This window comes from Microtus ochrogaster, chromosome 2 (assembly GCF_000317375.1).
Source record: "Microtus ochrogaster isolate Prairie Vole_2 chromosome 2, MicOch1.0, whole genome shotgun sequence".
Classification (NCBI taxonomy): Eukaryota; Metazoa; Chordata; class Mammalia; order Rodentia; family Cricetidae; genus Microtus; species Microtus ochrogaster.
In genome coordinates, this window is record NC_022010.1 from 46,933,188 (window position 1) to 46,956,399 (window position 23,212).

Genomic DNA, 23,212 nt, shown 5'->3' on the forward strand with positions numbered 1-23,212 from the left:
TCTCTTTCTTTCTTCCTTTCTTTCTTTTCCCCCCTCTCTCCCTCCCTTCCTCCTTCCCTTCCTTCCTTCCTTTCTTTTTTTCCGAGTATGAAATTCATACTTGGACTCGTTTCTGTAATTGAAGTACGGAGCTATAAAATGTGTCATCTCTTGGATCATTTTTATAGAATGTTATGTTAAAAAGCTCCAAGAAAGTTTCTTTCCAAATTTGGAGTGCATCTTGCAAGAGAGACTATTGCTTTGTGGCTCTTTTAAGACCACACAGTGACTGTTCTACTCAAAAGCTCCTGGGTTCCATCAGAAAGCACATGTCTGGGAGGGGATTAAGCAAGTTGGAAAGTTCATTCATAGGAGAAAAATGGTTTTGTTTTCATTTTTTTAAAATTTATTTTATCTTTAGTTCAACCTGAAGGGTGCTGAAACACCCTTTTCGGAACAGAAAACAAGTGTGAAGAATGATGGGTTCACTGAACAAAGGCCCTATCTAGAAAACAATAGGGGGGAAAAAGTGTATTTGTGAGGTAAATTCATTAAGTTCTCAGAGTTTTACCTTGTTTTGTCCATTGGTTTCTAAAAAGAAACTCAGCATTCTCTAGGACTCTGTTTGCCACAGGTCACTTAGATGGCAATGAGAATCCCCATGACCAAAAGAAGTGCAGGTGCTTGTGACGTTTTCAGTTTTGATCAGTCTAAGCCTCTAGCCACTTTCTTTATGAATCATGTGTTGTTTTCTGTCATCACAGAAAACAAGCCTCAGAAGACACAGCAGAGCATTGGACGATGAGAGAGCTAGCACATTATGCATAGACAGCTGCAATCGGGACGTTTCTTTTTCTCACAAGGAAATTAGTGTTTACATGCTTTGGACATTTTGGTGATGTATTAGCATCATATTGTTTGAGAAGGCAGTGTTTTTTCAGTAGCAGGCTTGGTTCCAGAACTGCAAAAGGCCCTTAATCATGCCCTTTGCTCTAGATACTAAGGAGGCTTCTAAAGACTTCAGCTCTGACTTGTCCTTGAGAAGTGGGAGGTGAATTCAGAGCTTCCTGACTCCTTTGCGACCCAGCTGTGGTATGCTTGGTCAAGGTTGTGTTTTTCAAGGTGACAGTTTTTTGTTGTTGTTTTAAGTTTCTTTTCATTTAATTGTGTTTAATACCTAAATGGGTGTGCAGTGCAGAAGAGATCCTGATAGATGTAGTGATGAAAGAGGAAATGCTGAGCCACGAAACAGCCCCTTTCTTTTGTCTTTTTTATTGTTTGGCAAATCACCACTAATTTGTGGGGGAACAGTGGAAATAACAGATAATAAATCTGTCAAATAGCCCAAATTTTCATATGTTGCTTTGGCTTCTTATCTCTTGATTTTCTCAGAACTTTTCCATTATTTAATGAAACATTACTCCTTACAGTTTTAGTTTTATATGGCAAGAGGCCCTTCACAGGGAGACATTATAGCTTCATTTTCTCATTCCCACTGGCCTCCGGTGAAAGGACACTTGGTTCTAACTTACTGCCTGTCCCAGCACTATGCTGTATTGGAGACTGTCCACTTTCTGAGTGAGGATTCAAGTGTACCTTTGTTCTCTAGTGTAATGCACGTTTTGGTTGTACCTAGTCCCTCACGGTTTCCTTTTGTTGCAATTACATGTAGGTACAAGGGTTATTCCAAGAATAAACGTTGAAATATAGTTTTCAAACCACTCCTAACCCAAATGCTCACATTTTGTGTAAACATAACACTGCATCTAGAAATGACGGTAAAAAGATACACTAACCTGAACAGCTGTCTTCATTGCTTATGCTGTTAGTCATTTACTTCCTTCTTTCGTCTCTGCTTTATTCTTTCTTTATTTCTCTTAAATTTTATTTTATTTTTATTTTTGTTTGAGACAGAATTTCACTGTTGTAGCTCGGATTGGCCTGGAAATTAATATGTAGATGGGGATGTTTTCAAATTCACAGAGATCCCCCTACCTCTGTCGCCCAAATTCTGGGATTAAGGTATTCCATCACCAACTTCTTTTTTTTGTTGGGTTTGCTGAGACTAGAGGAATTCTAGAGCTGAGGAATTCTAGGTGATTCTGCACAAACTGGGCAATTACTGTGTGTTGTGGAAACATGGATGTGTTTGAGAAAGCGAAAGCTGTTTCTTGCATTTGAGGTTACATTATAGGAGAGGTACCCTATGACAGGGCAAAAATAAATGCTGTGCTGAAGCTACAGTGTTTTAGAAGAGTTCCTGGAAATCCACAGGCAGACTGGAAAATAGCGGGCGGTATATCAAAGACTAGAAAGAGAATATGAGGAGCAAAGGAAGAAGGGCGGTCCAGTCCTGGAAACAGGTGCAGGCTAAGAAGGCCAGACTGTCTGAAGGAAGAGAGATAGCACCATTATCCTGAGAGTGAAGAGCGTGGTGAGTATCAGAGGAAGAGGAAGTGCACAAGGAGGCCAGCCCTGGTAGGAGGTTGGAGCAGCCATTTTCTGGGTGTTGATGTAAGTGTTGTTATTTGATGCAAGACCAGGCAATTGCAGTGACCTGAAATCTGGGGTGAAAATTAATTTAGAAAGATGAGGGTTATATATAGTCCAAATATGCTAAAGTAGCACCTGTGCTGAGGTCTGGATTAAGGAGCTGGTAGCACAGATAGGAAATATGGTAGGCAGAGAAGGAAATAGGGAGAATAGCAAACTGGATAGGGAGCCCTGGGGAAGAGAGGTTTCCAGGTCGTCAGCCTGGATGATGAGGAAGAAGCAGGACAAAAAGCCTTAAGGGGGGCAGTGTAAGTGGTATGTCTGTGTGTCTGTGTGTATGTAACTGTTTAGTAGCATTGAAATTTTGGAGATGTTAATAGAGAACCCTGGTAGAGAAAAAAAAATCATCATTTGTTGTCTAGGCAGAATACTACTTCTGCATCCCTTTCATAGAATTAGAAATGAATTTTTAAGAGGCCTTTCTTATGTTTGAATCTTTCTACAAGGCTACAAAACTTTATTGATAATGAACTAGTACTGAGAAGACCTCCTCTGAAAAAAAAGCATTTATTCCAATTACATGATTGGCCTGCAGAAAGGAAATCCTGCCCTCTTTGCCGGTGACCTTTCTGGCCACCTTAGCCATTGTGTCTGGACAAGCAGACAGGTTACATAAACTTGCACTCTGGAGAGATTTGCCACTTCTTGGCACTAAAGTGTGCAGTAACGACAGGATATCCCCCTCTGTGCAGATTTCCTTCCTCATTGGCAGTCTGAGAAGATTTGGAATGTGGCCATAGTTGATAGGTTTCACCAAAAAAAAAAAAAGAAAGAATAAAAGAAAAAAGAAAGATACAAAAACAAATCTCACTAGTAATCATTCATTGTTTTTCCTACTGTTTTCATTGCTTTCTTTGAAGCTAAAATCAGAAATCACAGAAGCAGTCAAACTTTTTCAAATTCTCTGTAATGGATCTTATTATTATTATTATAATCAGAGAAGAATATATATGAAATATGGGCTGCTTATGAATGTTACTCTGAGAAATGTCCTCAGCGTGATTGCGTATGACTTTCTCCCTTACTCCCTAAAGGAGAAGCCTGTTGTGGCTCTGTTAACAGTGTTTAGTTAACTTCTCTTCGGATTAAAGCCCACTAGTGTGTTTGGTTTTAGATGATACAAGCAATTGCTACAATATATTTGGGCAAAACGTCATCAAAAGTCAAAACAGAAAAAGAAGTAGCTTGTTCTTTTCTCCGCTTCCCCCTTTTTAAAAAGAGATGAAACATGCCCACCAATAGGAAGGAATTCTTGAGGAATATTTTGAGTTGTTTAGTTGTTTAGAAGGACTCATCTTCTCTCACCACTGTCACCCCCCTCCCCATCACATGGCTCTAATAACCAGAAGCCCTCTAAGACCACTTTCTGTCTCCGTGTTCAAAGTCCTTTATAATCTGACTGGCCCGTTTCCCTTTCTTAACCTTATCCCAGCCCCAGCCATCTCGGCTTGCACACTTTCTCCTCTCCTGCCTGCTCCCTATCTCTGCCATGTGGGCGTCTCCTAGAACCATTCTTCTGTCTTCGTATCCTAGGCCATCCCACTAGTCCCTGTTCTAACAGAGGTGTTAGCCCCTTATCTCAGTGGATTCTAAGGATTCTTTAGGTGCCTTTCGGGATGCTTGCTTCTGATGTACTGGATCATACAGAAGTACTTTAGTCCTCAGGGTCCCTCAGTGAGAAAGGAAAGGGCTTGGTGTTTAAATAAAAATCAATTTAACAGTATTTCAGTTTTGTGAACTTTATTAGCAAGGTACTAGTCTTTCTTGTGTTTGCTTCACTGGGTCCTAAGGTAAATGTAGTGCTTTGTTTTGGTTCTTCAGAGTGCACTCTTTAGTGTGTATTCTGAGCCCAAGAAGTGCTATAGAGATACATTGGGGATCTGGGATTTGAGAAAGAGACAGAGCTTGTTGGTGTCAGACCCTTCTGCCCAAGTTCACTTAAAGATTCAGGAATCGATACTTTGCTAGTTATGAAACTGGGAATATTTCTACCTAATAAAATAGTTGCTTTTATTGAGCTTTCCTTTCGAATAAAAAGAAAACCTGGAGAATAAAGCCTGCTTTCTATTTTAACCTCTAGAGGGCAAAATAGTCTCGTTTCCTGGAACAGGTGTAAAATAAGAGTGGAGAGAATACTTGCCAGTAGCAATACAAAAATATCTATAGCTGTGAAATTCCAACTTCAGACTGCAAACCAAGCAGAGGATTTGTTAGAAGTAGCTTAGATGTACTTCCTTCTAGAGATCCTGGTTTGATGGCACTAGGGGAACTTAGTGTTGGCATAAGGGGAATCACATATGGATGTCTTGGTTTAACTTATTTACACATGGATCATAAGACTGTTTGCTGTGGTTGGAAAGTAGTACGGTGGCAGAATGCTTGTCTTGAATTTAGGAGGCCCTGGGTTTAATAGCCAATACCACCAAAAGAAAAAAAAATGTGGTTTTGCCCAATTATATTTTCTCTTGCCATTTCTTCTTTGGATGTCATGACCATGTACCTCATGTCTACAGCCATGCGCTGTAAAAGAGAATTATGGGGACCTTCCAAGTAGAATTCCTATAGTCCTGATATCATTTTGCACAGGCATAGGCTAAGCATCCCTAATTTGAAAACTTGAAATCTGAAGTGCTCCAAAACACAAATCCCTTGAGCACTTACGTGACACTCCAAGTGAAAAACTTTATACTATACAACTTAATTTTGTGTATAAAATTATCTTAAAATACTGTATAAAATTATCTTTAGGTTAAATATCTATATGTGTATGAAACATAAAAGCATCTCATGTTTTGACTTTGGTTCCATCTCCAAGATATCTTATGTGTGTTTTGAATATTCTTAAGGAAAAAAATCAAATAAAAAATCTGAAACACTTCTAAACATTACTGATGGTTTTACGCCCTGCATAGGAATCCTATTATATTATTATGTAAAGATGCATTCTTCATAATGTGATGTCCTTCTAGCAAAGATCGTAATGTTATTTTGAGGGTTTTTTTTGGTGTTGTTTGTTTTTTGAGGCAGAGTTTCTACTAGTTCTTGTAGACCAGGCTGGCCTCGAACTCACAGAGATCTGCCTGCCTCTGCCTCCTGAGTGCTAAGATTAAAGGTGTGCACCACTACTGTCCAGCTTGGTAATGTTATTTTTACCCATAAAGAACAGTGGCATCATTTGGGAAAGGTTCTGCCTTTGCTTGCTTTTGTTGCATTGGATTTTTTGTTTGTTTGATTGATTGAGACAACGTCTTGCTATGCAGCCGTAGCTGTCCTGGAGCCCCTGCCTCAGTCTCCTGAGTGCTTGGGTGGGCGCACTAGTCGACCCAGTGTATTTAGCTTGCCATTACTTGCCCCTGCTCCTACAACAAAAACTACTAGCTAAGACTCCTATGGCTTTTAAATGGAAAAAAGAACTTGCTGAACTACTGAAATATGTGGCAGAATTCTACAGTTCAAAAATAAATAATGGGACTTTGAGTAAGATGAAATTTGGTTTTGAAGCAGGAACTCAGACCAATGAAAGAAAGTAGGAGCTTCTCAGATAGATATATGTAAACCTTGGGGCTAAGGAGATGACGCAGTTATGAGCACTACATGCCCATTTCCACACAGAGACACGGGTACACACAACATTAAGAAAATGATCATCAAAATCAAAAAGAACAATCTTTAGTCAGCCCCTCATGGGACAGTGCATCCCTCTGTCTCCACATATTTCATATGAAGCTTTTCCAGCATCACTTCCTTTAATCTCCTGGGTTTGGGGACATGTCTAAGTAAATGAATGAAAGAAAATTATGTAATCTCACTCCTAAACTCTGTCTTCCTCTCTCCTTTTGCACACAAATGTATGTCTACCACAGATACATACAGTGTTTAAGAAACTTAAAATTAAAGCCAAGGATTCATTCTATCTATCTATCTATCTATCTATCTATCTATCTATCTATCTATCTATCTATCTATCATCTATAATGTTAAAGAAAAAGAATCCTTTAACTTTAGATAGCAAGTAGTGACATTTCTAATAAACTGCATTTGGTTTACTAATGAGAAGCTACCAAAGTTAGTTTTGATGTTTATGTGTTAGTTACTTCACTGTCCTAAAAGAGAGAATCCTTAGAGTTTCTGCAAATCTGTAGTCAACGATTAACCACCCAGGAGGCCTGTTTATAGTTGAGATCAGCAACAGATGATAAAGTGATGATTTGCGCATTGTAATCGTAGAGCACCTAGGGCTTTTGTTATCGCAAAGAATTGCTATGGATCACATAAAAATTAAAAAAAAAAAAAAAGGAATCCTTGTGTCTAGTTGGGCTGATGGCCATCTAGAGCTTCCAAACTCTTCCTAGTTACAGTATGCCAAGAGTGGTTCCCCCTCCCCGGATTGCTTAGGTCGGTCACATGGATGATGAGAACCCCCTGTTGGTCCTCTCTGTCTCCTTCCCCAGTGCTTTGAAAATAAGTGTTCTGTCTATGCCTTTATGTAATAACACCAGAGAGACTGTTCTTGAATTCTTCCTAGTTTCTGTTTATAATCTGTGTTTAGTTGATTGATACCGTTCAGAGATCACATGTGCCTCTCTGGTTTAGTGGCTATACAAGGAGCTCTTGTAGCTCTCTCTTTACATTGTCTTCTTTGAGGACTGCAGTGATGTGTGTAGTTTCTTTTAGAGTTCTAGCCCAGCTTGACTTAAAAATAGCTTTGAAAACAGTTAGACCATCATGTATTTTGTAATACAGTTGGGTCTCTGCCGATTCCCAAGACAAATGTGTTTAAACAGAAGCTTTCTCATTCATCATCAGCCTCAGCTTTCATCCACATTTACTTAATAATGATGCAAGCCCACAGCCTTGGTGTTGCAGTCCATCACCATGGAAGTGTTTCTGTCAACAGATCCTTACTTTGCAAAATAAAATTGATTTTACAGGGGAAAAGAAGCTACCTTTTACCTTTGAAAGATCTTCTCAGTGTGCCTGAATGTCTAGTTGAACTTCATTTAAAATCAGGAACTGGCAATAAAATTGAGTACACTAAATTAACAGTTAAGAGTGTGGAAAGTAAATGGAAAGGGGAAAGTGCTGATTAGCTGCTTTGAAGTCATCCTTTTAGAATGTCACTTGGGAACTAGGTTTGTAATTTAAAATGTTCCTTTAAAGGCTATATTCTCCGCTCAGAGATGTGGAGCATTCTCAAGGGCTACTAGGAGTTAGGTGTCACAGTGTCTATTGGGGGCCATGTAAGAGGACCAACAGGCAGCATTAGAACTCCTGGAACATGACTTGATGTTTGGCAAAGACACACTCAAGTGAGCCTTGGAGAGGCAAAGCCCCAAGGACTATATGTCCTGAGGACCTCATGCTGTTATTGAGCATAGCTCCGATGGTTGCCTTTGTGGTCACCACATCCCTCATAATCTGTGGCTTGTATGAAAGCTTTCAGGGGGGTTTATTGCCCCTCACTGGGCAGTGTTACAGGTACTTAAAATAATAGTGATTGACGTTTTCCAAGCTTTGTAATGATTCTACCACCACTCTTAAAAAGAATTTACACATGTAGAATTGTTAGTAAGGTTAGGTTAAGATGTTATTGTTAATGGCTTTGAGTTAGAAAATCTTGGGGAACAGTTTAAAGTTTAGAAAGGCACATAGTTGAGTGAGGGACTCAGAGGTCAAAAAATAAGAATAATGATAGCCTGGCCATTGTTGTCTAACATATCTTTCTTGCTAGAATGGATTGGTAATCAAAGGTGATGAATAATTCCTTGTACCCATTTCTGCCTTCAGCTTCCTGATATAAAAACTGATAATAAGTGGGTATGTATGTAACCTTGAGTATTTAAAGTAGAACTAACTGGTGGTTTTTCATATATAAAAGTTTAGATTTCTTTTAAGATTTTTCTTTATAAGATTATCTTTTGAGATAAATAATAAAGTGACCCTTTCTTTGCTGAATGCAGTCTGCCAGCAGAAGAACTAACTGAGAAAAATACCTTGCTTGCTTATACTTTGTTAATCTATAACAAGTTGCTTGGGCATAAATGTATGTGAATTCTTGGTACGGTTTGTTTTTCATGTGAAATATGTAAAATATTTAATCATGTAAGGGATATGGAAATCATGCTTTTTTAACTTGTATTTGTTGTAATCATTGACTTAAAAAATAGAATGTATCCACATTGTAATTTTTATACTACTTGACAGATTTTGCTGGGGTATATAAACCGTAAAGAAAAAAGTAAAGTTAGTTAGAAGGAAGACATCAAGAGAGACAGAAGGGGAACATCTGAGTAGAAGAACAGAACAGAACAAACAACAGAATAATACAATGAAGAACGAAACTTTGGCCCTTAGAAAAATCCTCGTGTATCTGTTTGTCTGTCCAGTAGTCACCTGCTCTGCATCCCCTCTTCATTTCCTCTAACCTGCTGAAGGCTTGCCATTCATCAGCACTCAGGTGGGATCCTAACATGTTTGAGATGTATGTGTGTGTTTCCCTCTTTTGCCAGCCCCAGGGAGTTAAGTTTTGCCCCATTTGCTGCCCCCAGAGAATTAAGTTTTACTCCCTCAGATAGTTCACTGACTCCGTGAACTAATCCTCAACTAACCCTTGAACTGCCCTTCAGTCCCCAGGCTGCTGAAGGCTGGTCCTCAGAGCAGCCATAGTCTAGGAGGCTTGGCTAAGTTTCTTCACGTATGCTAGGAATGGCATAACACCCACAGAAGAAATCACAGTATCACATGGCATCTACTGCCATGCAGCATGATTATTTTTTAAAAGGTCTTAAAACTTGTGCTCCTAACTATCTGCAGCTCTTATTTGCTTCTTGAGAGGATTTTCAGAAATATAAATTGTATGTTTCTGATTGTAGCCTTACTCACAAGCAGGGTAGGGCAGCACCCACATTAAGTAATCCAAACTGTTTTGGGAACCAAATAACACAGAACAAGAATAACACTTTTGTTTTGAAACAGAGTGCTCAGAAGTTTATGTCATAGTGGCTGACTCCAGATTTAGATGTAATGTATGCTTTATGGGAATTACAGTCTGTTGGAGAAATGTAGTCAATCCTTGATAGTCAAGGTAACCTTGTATTTCCAAATGTGCTTTCTGGCTTCCTGTAACATTCCCAAACTTTTAACATTAGCTTATATATGTACTCACTAATAACAAATTATTTAATATTACTTTATCCTGTTATATGTAAACATTTACTGACTTCCTAATAGCCCTCCGTTGAGCACCAAGAATATTAAGATACATTTCAAGAATGGCATTAAGCTTGCCATAATTATTTTGGTTCATTTTAAGTCGTGGAGATAAAATTTTTATTTATTTGAACCACTCTCGCCTTCTCTAATATGTGACAAGAACTATATATTGACAAATATGTTCTACTTGTTTTTTAAGGAGAATTAATGGGCATTATAAGCAGAAAATAAAATGATGTCGTACATGCAGATATATAAAAATATGATCAAATGGAAATTCAGCAAGCAATGACAAAAAAGTAACAAACTATTTACTGTTTTTATCATGTTAAGTAATTCACCAAGACAAGTTGCAGTCAAATTAAAGTGAGTTATGGAAAATGAAATACATAAAGATGTATTTATACAAGTGCAGACTAAATATTTTCCATACAGGTATGTAAATGAAAAGATATACAGTAAGTGCACACTCGGTGACTATGCAGGCAACACGTAGTTAGTTCCAGCTACTCTTGTATAGTCCATGCACAAATCTTCCCAAAGTACATGTTTAGTCATTCTTTTAGGGAATTTGGAGGGACGATTAAAAAAGGACTGAGTTCCTTGCAAGAGTATCAGTATGAACTAGATGAGGGTGAGGGTGGTCAGTTATATATATTACTTACTGTAATTTGTGATTGTCGAGGAAGAGGTGTGGCTGTTGGTGTAATAGTAATACTGCTGGTGACTTTATTGGTTGTTTTGTTTAGTGCCCCATTAGTTAAGCCTTGAGTTCTGTTATCCTGCAGGGGTGCTGAGGGGCTGGCAGGTCTCACGGGGCTGGCGACAGCTTGCATGTAAGGACTTCCTAAGTGAATGTGGATTTTATTATCCTCAGTAGTTATCACACTTGAACTGTTACTGTTTGAACGTTGAAACTGCCATGATGACTGCCGGTCTGGGGAGACTCTGAAAATTGCGTGCTTGGCACTGATTTCTATAGGCTCTGGGGAGCGACCCTGCTCAGGAGAACTAGCTGAACCAGCCATAGCCAAAACCTGAATAGGTGACATTGTCCGTTCCGGAGTTACAGAACCACAGGACTCTGGGGTCTGTGCTCTGGCAAAGGTTGCCATGGTAACTGGGGGCATACTTTGCTCCAAGTTCACAAGACTTTCTGTAGAGGTTTTGGACTTCACTGGTGTTATGGAGGCATTTTGGAGAATGGTAATCCTTTGCTTTGGGGTGCCACAGTTTGGTATCACTGCTGTGCTGGTGTACGAGTGAGGACTCTCTGTGGTTGGACTTGTGATTTCAAGAGTGGCTGTATTTTGGGCATGGTCTGGAGTTACCTTTATGTGAAGAGGCTGCCCAGGAGTGTGACTTAGGACTAGATCTCCAGGTTGCACAAAGTTACCATTGGACTTAGTTTGTATTTTTCCATTCTGGGGGTGGCCCTCCTTGGATTTCATCCAAGGAATCCATAGTTTCCTGTTGATAGGAAGGGGAGTAGATGGATTGCATTTGAAGGACAGCACAGATTCCTCATTAGGGTCCTCATCTTGGTCCTCACTCTCCTCATATAACTGACCATTGATGACTGCTCGTTCTAGAGGGATGAGGCTCTTGTAGTCTGGTGGCTCATTGTCTACTACTTCTGTTTGAACTTCTTTAGAAAATACTTGAGGGTCAGAGATTCTTCTTCCATTGAGATTAGGTCGGAGGCTCTTATTAAAATGCCGATACCTTTCTAACTCTTTAGTAAGGGTTTCAATCTCTCTTCCTAAATCTCTGTTCCTGTTTTCTTGTTGATTTAGTTTCTTTTGCAGGACTGAGTAGTCTCCCTGGAGGTGACATATTAGGTCCTCTGTTGCTATGTACTCATGCATTTTCTCTTTTAATGCATCCACTTCTCTTGACAGATGGCCTGACTTCGCCTCTTCTTCTTGGAGCCTCTTGAAAAGCCATTGCTCATGGCTGGATTCTGTCCTTTCTGCTAACTTGTACTTGGCAAGTTCCATTTTAACATGTTCCAGCTCTTCAGACAGAAATTGAGCCTTGTCCCTCTCGTTAGCATACTTCCGTTCTAAGGTCTCGTACTCATCTTCTGTTTTCATGAGGTCATCTTCAATGGCTTTCATATCCTTTAGCTTCAGCTTCAGCCTTTCCACTTCTTGAGAGAGCTCTTTAATCTTATTGTTTTCTTGGTGTAATGCTGTTGTGTACTTACTGGAGTCTTGATTTAATTTGTTTTTTACAAAATCTTTCTCAATTGCTTCCAGTGATTGAAGCCTGTTTTTTAATATATTCACTTTGGACAATAGATCATGTCCTTTTTCTTCTTCTGCTTTGAGTTTATTTCTGAGGTCATCTCTCTCCTTGGTTATAGTGCACATCTTCTCTTCTGCATCAGTTTTGGACTTGAGTGCCCGTTTAGTTTCCTCAATTAACTTCTCAGTCACGGTTGTCACTTTACTTTGCTCTGCCTGGAGCTGAGAGGCAGTGGTTTGTAACTTATCTTCAGTTTGCTTTAATTTTTCGCTCATTGTTTTGCGTTCATCTACAAGCATTACAGTTAATGTTTTCAGTTTAGTTAAATCATCCTTTAGGGTGAATTCTGTCTTTTCCAGCCGACTTTCAATGGCTTCTAGCTCTTTGATCCTGGTGTTTAAACTCTCCAGTTCTTCAGCCAGCTGCATTGTGGTCATCTTTTCTTTTTCTAAATTGCATTTCAGAGAGTAGCACTCTTGTTTGCTTTTGTCTAAAGCATCTTCTAATTTTTCCAGAGCCGTAATCCTTTTACTAAGTTTTTCAACCTCTAGTTTGAAGTCTTTACTCTGTGCTGCCTCTTTCTCGAGCCTCTTATTGAGATCTCTGCACTGCTCCTCCATTTTTATGAGCTCCTCATCTTTCCCCTCCATATCCAGCACACGCTTCCTGAGTTCATCCACTTCAGCCATGATGCCAGTGTTTCCATATTCTCCCTTGTTAATCTTTTCTTTTATATCTTGAAGCTCCTCTTCGGCTTTTCTTAAAGACCTGTTGGTCTCTTCTAACTCATCAATTTGTCTGCTGAGCGCCGCCAGCTTTTGTCGGAGTTGGTGATTTTGACTGTCCTCATTGGTGAGCTTCGCCATAATTTTGTCTTGGTTCTGGTGAAATGCTGTGGTCTGTGTTTGCAGTTCTTTTTCTAGTCTGGTTGCTTTCTGCTCTTCTTCCTGAGCTCTGGCTTCAGCAAGGGCTAGTTTAGCATGTGTTTCCTTTGCCCTTGTGGTCAGGTCTTGGATTGTCTGTCTTTGAAGGGCAAGCTGAGCTGTAAGTCTTTGTTGTTCATCCACCACCATCAAAGCAAAAGACTTCAGCTTGGTCAGCTCTTCTTTCAGAGCCTTGATCCTCTTCTCCTTTTCTTGCACCTTCCTCTCCTGGGACTCAGTTTCTTGATCAATTAGCTTCTTTAATCTGAAATATACAAGAGCACATGAAGTTAGTGCTTTAGTAATTCTTCAGCTGTTATTAATTTAAAATAACTGTATCAGTTCATAGATAACGTCCAGAGAAGTTTCTGAATTTGATGAGGAAGGAGAATCTTTATTTTAAAGAAAAAATTGATACCCTGCCCCCCCTTAAAATTTGATTAGCATTGAAGTTCACTGGAAGCCTTAGAAGAGGACAGACTATAATGTTTGTTTTAAACTGTATGTGTAACATAATCAGTAACCTGAAGGCTGTAAAGATGGATACAGACTTGAGATTTCAGTTCGACTTGGTTTTAAATCTACACCTGCCCACACCAGCTAATTAGCCTACATAGTTCTTCCTCGTATTATCTTAGGGGCTTCTTGTGAAAGTGAGGCAATTCATCTAACATTATTGCCGTCCTGGCATTTGGTAAACATTTGATAAATGTTGCCATGGTGCTTTTTAAATTACTAATTCTTGTCCTGTATCAAGTGGCTTGCTTGAACCATTGTGTATGTGATATATTACTAGTTACTGTTTAACGCCTTGGTTATTAGTTAAGATAGCATTTCATTCAGTTTGTCTAGAAGTTATAACAGCACAGATGGATCTCTTTGTGTATTAAAACTTTGGTTTGCACTACTAAGATAGCATCTTTGGAACCACTTCACCTGTGCCTTTATCTGCCTACTCATTTAAGAGTAGGCATTTAAGAGGGGAACTAAGAGGCAACGGAGTTAAGAGTTGGAGCGCCATAATATAGGGAAGAACAAGGAGTTTGACAGCAAAGAACTTGGTGATAAAAATCCAGGGCTAGGAATGGAGGCACTGTTAGCAGGAACATAGTAAATCCCTCTTAAATGACTATTTCAACATACTCTTTTTTCTTTATTTAAAATTATCCTTCATAACAGGAGGATATTTTACATGCAGAATAAAAGGTCTGTTCCATGCACTTGGTTACCTCTGTAAAGAAGGTACAGTTTTAAACTTGTGAGTCTCTTAATTATACTGGGAACGGGCTAATTATAGAGGATATAATTGCAGCTCTGCAGCATTGTGCAGAAACTAACAGAATGAATCCCTGAAAAGGACTCGGCTTGCTTCAGAATGTAAATATGTGCTTTCTAATCAATCTTTTAGAGTTCATAATGTGTTGATAGACCTGTTATCATCTATCCATCTAATTATGTATTGTTGAGTTGGGGTCTCCCTGTGCACCCAAGGCTGCCTTCTACTTGTCCTCTTGAGGCTGGATTTGAACATGTGGTCCTTTTTGCCTCCTTTTGGATTATAGTATTCCACCATGCCTGGCATAATAAATCTTTTTCTATTTGTTAGTTAATTAACCAATCTGTTGTCTCTTATCCTTGCACCAGAACACTTAAATAAGAGTCTGAGAGAACATTTTTTAAAGAAACAAATTTGGGACAGTCTGGGGAATAGAGTCTTCTTTATAAGATCCTAATCTGTTCTCTCTGTAATTATACCACACAGGAAGGAAAAACCCCATAGTGTAAGAATTATTAAACTTTTGGAGGACAGAATCCCCTTTTAGTTTGTCCTGTTTTGAGGACTTGACAAAAGGCTGACATGTAAAGTTCAGAAGCTCCTGGGCAGGGAGCTGGGGCGGGGCAGGGCTCCTGGTGACCTCATCTGTGGTGTTGGCAAGAGGCTTCCTGACTCTTCCTTTCCTCACTCCCTGCTTGAGACACCCGGGAGCTGAGAAGAGAAACATGGCACTTTCTTCCTGGTGGTTGTAGAGTTTTGCAACCCAGTGGAGGAACCTGGGGTAAAACTGATGTGCTAAAGAGACAGAAGAGCTTTTTCCTCATACCTCAGCTTTCAGTTCTCACTTGATGGTGGGAACAAGTCATTGCTGAAGCTCAGTGCTTCCTTTAGTGGAGAACAACTTCATATAAACTCCTGAGGCTTTCTTCTTAGCTTTTTAAATAAGAGCATGTGCTGTCCCCTTTTCCTGAGAAGGGGGTAGGTTTTCTTAGAATATAAGAAAGGGAAGTTTTTGTTTTTTTTTTTTAAATAGGAGAGCCATAAAATGGAATAACTGAATTCTGCCACTATAGTAACAAGCAAAACAGTATTGGAAAAACTTTCAGTTGGTTTATTTTGCTCAATGTTTTCAGCATGATACGTGTCATGTTCTTGTTCCTTTTTAATTTCTTACTTTTTCTTTTAATTATTTTTATTGAGCTATATATTTTTTTCTGCTTCCCTCCCTTCCTTTCTTGGTTTTATAAACTGGCTGACATCACCATCTCTCTAAGCTCCACCTCCAAAGTAAGCATATAAAAGCGATGACTGCAGTGCATTTGCTCCAACCTGAGGTCATATACACCTAGTGACAGTATCCTCCCTGCAGACGTAGGCCTGTTTTTTACACCACTGCTCTTCCCATTTTAATGTGCATTTGAATCACCTGGAAATCTTGTTAAAGGACAGATTCTAATTCTGTGGGTCTGGAGTGAACCTCACAATTTTCATTATAACTAGCTTCCAGAGGACTGTAGTCTCCTGGCCTTGGACTTTATTATGTAATGTCAGATTTCTCCTAGTGGTGGGAGACTTGTATTAGGAAGGTCAGGAGACCCAGAACCTGTGATGTCTCTCCAGGAGAACTGCACATCCTGGGACTGATCCAGACACACTATATCAGTGAAACTCTTGAATTGGAAACTGTGGAGCTGAAGGAAAGATGTCACTTGCCGTTGTTTGTGAACAAATACATGTGTTATGTTTACATACATACATACATAATACAGACAGTGATTTTAACCTATTTGTTCTTTTAGCACCCACATTTTTTAAAAATTCAAGTTTTAAACAGTTACAGAAGTACTCCCTGCCATTAAATCTAAAAGTTCCCATTTACAAACTAGACAGTCAGATCATTCCTTGGTAGACAGTCTGATTTCTAAAATACGGCTGTGGAGGAATTTCTCCTGAGCTGTCCCCAGTGTCCTCAGATGAGGATAAACTCTGCTATCTATCCAGGGGCTGTTTCTTAAGCTGCTCCTGCTCCTGTGCTCTCTTGGGACTTTCTGTAGCAAGTTCTAGTAGCCTGGGAACGTTCCCTTGGTAAGAGTTTGCCAAGCAAGAAGGCTATATTGAAAGGATTGCTGGAAAGAGAGGGCTCACTGGGCATAGCATTTATCAGACAGATGAGATTTGGAGAGTGTAGATAGGAAATGTGAATGCAGGCATTGATTTCCTTTAAGCTCCCCATGCAGCTCTGCACAGTTTGTGTACCTTGGGGGCACATGTACCTCCATTTGAAGACTACTTACTGTCTTGGAGTACTCATGTTCATGCTCAAATACTGACATTACAGGATTACAGGAGCATTCACTGAATCCTGTCCAATAAAAACAGGTTGTGGAAGCTGATTTTTATGGACACAAATGTGAGGTAATTAAACCCAAAACCCAAACTGGCTTAAAGCAATGTCTTATTACAGTTTTTCTTTAGGGTTTCTTTTATGGCTCAAAATTGTTTTAACTTACTGTGGTTTATCACTATTATTATGTGCAATGCCAGTTACTTGCTTTTTCAAAAATATCACATCTGTCATCTTGAGTGTTTTTTGGTACCAACCATAATGCTGGCTTTTCAATATAAATTATATATTCAGAGGGTCCTTTCATTTTTTTTATTTATACACACATATGTCAATTGGCATCAACCAATATTTTATCTCCTCAGTGAGACATAGTTAATAATATGCACATCCAAAACAGATGGTGCCCATCTAAATGCTGTATAGCCAATCATAGCCATAGAATTTATATTATGGTTCTCACCATGTTTGGTTTTGTATTATTTATGTACATCATAATCAACCCCACTAAAATATTAACTTCTTAAGAATAGAACATGAATGTAAGGGAGTCATTTGTGTTTTCTACAGTGGTTACTGAGAAGCCCTATGACAGGAACTAAATGAGTGGGTTTCTTTGTGATGAACAGATAAAATAGTGAACAAATATGCCATCCTGCGGAGAATACCTCAGTCTTGTCCTACACAGTTTTGTTCATTTGTAAAGATGATTTTTTTAGTTTAACATGAATGTGGTTTTAGGTATTTAAGAAAATGTGGTATAAGTTAGTCTTCCCCTCAGGGTTTTCTAAATACATTATTGTCTATTTCATAATTATGGAACCTCTAAAAACCAAGACTGCTAGAACCATTTCTTTCTTCTTTCTTCAAATTCTTTCGCCACAGCTCTAGTTAGTTGCTTAAGAGAGGTTTAAATGGTCACATTGCTAGCTCATCATGCTCCTTTATTTCAACTCTGCAAAGAAGTGGTTCTTTTACTTTCCCTCCCAACTAAGAGCTCTGATGCGTTCTACTTGCATATTCTCTTCCTGTTTTCAGCCAGCTGGCCCACACAGATCAGCTTAGAGTGATTGTCAAGCAATAGTAAAAGGTCCATCCTCACGAATGGCACTGTGCGGGCACTGTGCGATATCTGCTCCTACAGGAACCAGAGTGAAAGTAGCCAAGAGCTTCAGTCACTTCAGTCCCCGCACCTGTCCTTTAAAGAGACAGACCCTCCACTGCGTTAGGGTGTGGATCTTGAATTTAACAGCTGATGTTGAAATATGGCAATACTTAATTCACAAGAAAGCCTTATAGACAGGGCTGAAATGAGGTGAACAGGGGGAAAGGAATCTGTTCAAAGAGGTCGTAGAGAGGCTAGTGAGCCAGCTCAGACCATACAGGTAGGTACTTGAGCTTGATCTCTGGGTCCCACAGAGAGGAGAGAACCAATCCCCCAAAGTTGTCCTCTTACCTCCACTCGTGTCCACACCTCTTCCCCATCTAGAGAAATTAACACTTTTTAGACTGAACAGGTAACGCTAACACTGTTAACAAAGACCCAGAGCATCAGTTTCACTGTTTTAGATCTTAGCATCCTTTCACTCTTTAGCTTATTGAGGATCCCAAACTTTCAGTTCTGTGGATTTTATCCAAATTTACTGTATTATTAAAATTAGGGCCTCTGTGTGGTAGGACAGACCTGTAATCCCTAGTACTTGGATAGTGGAGGCAGGGCATTAGGAGTTTATGTTTTTTATTGGGGGGGGCTATATAACATAAAGAGTATTTTTTATTGGAAAAAATAACCTAGAAACAAACAAAAAAAAAATAAGAGGAATTGCATGGCCCTATACGGTCTGTTCTGAAGACAGTGGATCCTAGGACTGTCTACACATTCCATTAACTATGGTAGCCATGGCATCATCACAGGTCATGTAGCAGCTGGAAAACTTGTACATTTTTGAGAGAATGGGCAAATGGGTGTTTATGAAGACATGGGTGACCTTGCTGATCTCTTGTAGGGACTGTACCATGATTGCTGTAGAGGATGTGCAGGAGAAATGTAATGGCAAACGTTTTTCTCCAGAAAAGCTTAAGGTTTGTGCTGTCACCCTGCTCTTCGTGCTGTTTCTTATCAGCCCTTGCTTCATCATAATAGGGTCCCTCGTTTGCTTCGATGATTTCATCATTAATGTATCCGTTTGTGTGCTGCCTATCATAAGAGATAGGTTCTCTGCCTTCAAGTTTGTTCTTCCCAGTTCTTTGAAGTATCTACATATTGTTAATGTTTTGCTTGAAACCACTCTTTGAATTGAGGGCATCAAAACCGCTAAGTTTGCAGTTGGCTAGCTTGGAAGGTATTTTTGTTTTGTTTGTTTGTTGTTGTTTTTTCCCCTTGAGACAGGTTCTTGCTCTGTAGTCTAGGCTGGTTTTGAAGTCGCTTCCCGAGTTCTGGGAATAAGAACGTGTACCACTAAATGGGCGCATGTTGTCTGCTGTTTAAAATTAATTCATCGACAGTGCATTCAGCTGACATTCATTAGTTCATTTCAGGCCTTTATAAGTACAGTGAGCCCCTGCTACATGTAAGACAATGTACTTGGCATTTGCTAGTTTACCTTTTTTCTTAAAAACCAACATACTTGCCCAGCCTGATCTGGTTTTAATTGTGTAGTATCTTATCAATGACCAAACAGGTTGATGAGTACAGATCTATTTAGTCTTAGGAAAATAATCTAATGTGTGTGTTCTTATATTCTTATCACTCCAGAGGCTAGTTCAGTACTTTCACTGATGTGGCATGATGATCCATCAGAATACTGCACACATCACAGCTTTCTGTTTGTTTGTTTGTTTGTTTGCTTTGAGACAAGGTTTTTCTGTGTAGTCCTGGCTAACCTGGAACCCCCTCTGTAGACCAGGCTGGCCTCAAACTCACAAGAATCTGCCTGCCTCTGCCTTCAGGTGCTGGGATTAAAGATGTACACCACTATTGACCTGCCTTTATTAATTTTTATATGTGCTTTCCTGGCTGTAGATTTTGATACTTTGGTTGTGTTACATCCCGTTTTATCTTTTAGTAGTAGTTGTTTAATATGTTGTTTTAATTATAACATTGCACTGATAACAAGTTCTAGCAATTTGAAGAGTGATACATGGAATTTGTTGGAAAGTTTTCTCCTTTTCAGATAGTTATTATAATTTATGTTTCCTGATGTGCTCCTTGCTTATTCAATGGGACTTTTCACTATTTAGTCAAATTTTTAGGAGCATTCATAAAAATACTTATGACCAGTCTTATTCTGTATATGCTGCTTCCTTTTATTTATCTTACAAGTCAAAGGGTTTTTCTTTTTCTCTTTTAATTACAGTTACAGCATACCATAGCCATAGTGTAATGCTCAATTCATTTGACTTGGTCAGCAAGATCTAGAATAGTCAGACTTGGTTTTGTTTTGTTTTGTTGCACTTGCTAGCCAAGTATGAGTGTACATCTGTCTCTGCTTTATGTCTTTGTTACCAAGAATCCTGTCATCATTGTTGAGATCATTTAGAGATACCATAAATGGGTCCAGATTTAGCAAGCTGGATTACTATTTTCCTTCACTGTGAAAGAAGAATTAGAACATGAAGTGAAGGAGAGGAGGTCAGGGGTATATATGACAAAGTGAGTTAGGACTTATAATTTGGACAATCTTATTTAGTTCCGCAGTAGTCAGGGAAAGTGAAGTAAAAAAGAGCCTGGGAAATTACATCTGATATGGAGGATTCTGGGAAGACCAATGAGCAAGAGCTGGCATAGGTCCAATCCTGCTGTCTTACTTTTGAGGAAAGAACAAAGTAATGGACTTATGGCCCCTTGAAGTAAAACCGCTGAAAGGTCAGCTTACAGGATCAATAAAGACTAAGATCCCAGAGCTGGTGAAGAGAAGGCAGACACTACAAAGAGAACATTTCATCTTGAAACCAAAGGAGGGTGCAATCTGGGCTAGCAAAGATACCTCCCTCAACCCCCACACCAGGTGGCCATTTTGGAAACCTTGGGCTGGGCCTGGGAGAGGAAATGGGAACCGGGACAGAAAATACCTTACTGAGTTTATCAGCATGAGCCTGAATTTTGTGTCCTTTGCTTCTGTGCTATATAGTATGGGAAGCTTTCTAGTTAGAACATTTAGGGTAATGAGTATTCGCTTAGTAACACTGATGTGAGCCTGTATGTAGCTCTGTAGTGGAGCATTTGTCTACCATGCCAGTGGTAATAGTTTGAATCTCAGAACTGCAATAAGAACAGATATATAAAACAAAAGATTTTAAAGTGCCACAAGTCTCGTGCCCTGCCCATCTTTCAATTCAAAATTTTCATACTAAGAAATTCCCAGATTCTCTTTTTGATGTTTATGTGTATGGCAGTAACAAGAGGGAACTTAGAAACACAAGAACAAAAGACAAAAACAAAACAACAACAACAACAACGAGAGCATATACTACTGAGCCTGTATGGAGAACCTCCTCACCTATTTTTGGGAAGGGGACAGAGGGTGCTCACTACCCTCTGAATTGTGGCTCTTAGCTATTTGGAAAAGATCCCTCAGATCAAAGTTTTTCCTTTTCCAGATTCTACGTTATTGATTGATACCACGCAATCTGCCTTTCCAAGTAAGTAGGGTTTTCAGTCCTTGTCAGACTAAGTTTCAGAACTTTCTAGGACCGCTTGGCTCCTTCACAGCTGTGACAGGGCTGCGCTGTCCCTTCAGGGAGAAGCATTCATGAAGTTACTTGGCATGTGAAGCTCTGGATTATCAACTAGTATGTGTGTTTCTCATGGTGCTGTGCAGCCAGCAGAGCTCTAAGTTGCTGAGAGTGATCTTCAGGTTCCTAAGACTGACTGCTCGTCTTCCTCGGCACTTCCTGCCCTCTTTCTGAGCTTCACTTTTCACCTCAGTGACCTATATTTTGTTCCTTCATATTTGCTTTCTTTTATTTAGGGCTAGTGTCCTTTCTTCTACCTGCTCCCCACTGTCCTTAGTAGATGGCAATAAGCAATGCAGGAACCCGAGTGACAGGTAGTCTGTGCTCTGGACAGCCCTGCAGCATAATGGGCAAGAGGGAGAAAACCAGCCTGAAAAATTCAAATCCAACAGTTGGGTTTTCAGAATTGAATCCTGGCTTCCTACTTCTAATATAACTTAAGCAAGCCGTTTAGTTCCTGCTTTCACTTATAGGGTAGCGACAATACTATAGCTTCCCTTGTAGTTGGGGATGTCCTGAAAATTAAGTAAAACTACAGTTCACAAAAAATTCCTTACTGCCTGGCGCAACCAATGTCTTATTAGTCAGATATTAGTCAGATAGGAGTATTAAAGAGAGTAGAATTTAAATGTTCTTATCACGAAAATTTCATAAATGGGTGGTTATCCACAGTGTACAGATGAAAATACCATGTTATAGAGAATAAGCATTTTTTCTCTTTTCAATTGAAAAAACAGTCTTAAAATAAGTGAATGTGTACTTTTACAGTAGGGTGTGTGTGTGTGTGTGTGTGTGTGTGTGTGTGTGTGTGTGTGTTACATATATGTAGAGCTCCTCAGTCCTGGGCTGGCAGGAGGTAGAAAGCACCTAGAACAAAAGAGTACAGAATCAGTCTGTTTGACCTACTTGAGGTTGCTCTGTGCTCATTGTTAGCCATCCCTGTTGCCATTTTAGGATAAGGTTTGCCTAAGTTCAGCTTTGGCTCTATTGTCATTTTGGGTGGAGTAAGTACTATGGGGCTCTCCTCTGTATGATAGCAGCGTCTGTGGTTTGTAGCCACTAATGAGAAATGTTTGTAACATTAAAGGTGTCTGAGCACTGGTTATGGGATAGATAGAGAACTGTTGTCTGCTTAAGAATTGCCCTCTTGTGTGAGTTAATTTGTGGGGAAACTTCTGTAAATGTTCTTGTAGTAGTTACCTCTGGCATCCATAACTCTTCTTTACCCACTACTCAGTTGTATTTGAGGTCAGCTATTAGTTTTCATTTCTTTTTTTCTTTTTTGGTTCACAGATCTACTCCCCAGTTCTTCTCCCTTCCCAGAAGAAAAGGAATGTGCCATTTCCAGTGCACTGCCAGTGTACCAAATGGATGTCGCTAGCTGCCCTTCCCAAAGCCTGTCTGCTTGAGTCATACTTGCTCTTTCTTCCTTGAATGTGAATATGCACGTTCTCTGCTGGGTTCACAACTCAGACTTGATCTGTATGAGCACTCAAAGGTGGCAGGGTGGGCCAACTGACTTAGGACAAACCTGAAAGAACTCCCCCCCCCCCTGTAAATATTTGATAAGTTTTGTTTCTTGAGTTAAAAAGAAATTAAGAGCACTAAGGATGTTTATGTTCTGTGATCTGTTCATAAAAACAAAACAAACAAACAAAACCCCAAATTTGGGAGGATGAAACTTGCTTTGCCATGCAGACTGCTTTCCCGATGGAAAGATATGATATTTTTCCCCCAAGAAATGGGTTACTTAAGGCTTTTATATTGGAAGATTTTTGACAGGGTTTCCCCCAAATAGCTCAAACTGTCCTTGAACTTGTCACCTTCCCCTCACAGTCTCCAAGTGTCTGCATCGCCCTCAGAGGTTCCTATTATCCCATAATGGAATTTGTAGTTGACTTTACATACTTCTAATGGCTTGAGCAGTATGGATTTCAGTCT

At 39.5% G+C, this 23,212-nt stretch overlaps 2 protein-coding genes across 4 annotated transcripts in view; one reads left to right on the forward strand and one right to left on the reverse strand.

The window, feature by feature from the left end:
- Positions 1-23,212, forward strand: part of Cmss1 (cms1 ribosomal small subunit homolog) — a 290,654-nt gene that overhangs the window by 10,389 nt on the left and 257,053 nt on the right. The gene's annotated exons all lie outside the window — the stretch shown is intronic.
- Positions 9,520-23,212, reverse strand: part of Filip1l (filamin A interacting protein 1 like) — a 225,039-nt gene continuing 211,346 nt past the window's right edge. For both annotated transcript variants that reach the window (XM_005344942.3, XM_005344943.3), the window contains one exon: positions 9,520-13,182. In XM_005344942.3, coding sequence (XP_005344999.1) covers positions 10,389-13,182 — 2,794 coding nt within the window. In that variant the 3' untranslated portion in view covers positions 9,520-10,388. The remainder of the gene's footprint in view (positions 13,183-23,212) is intronic.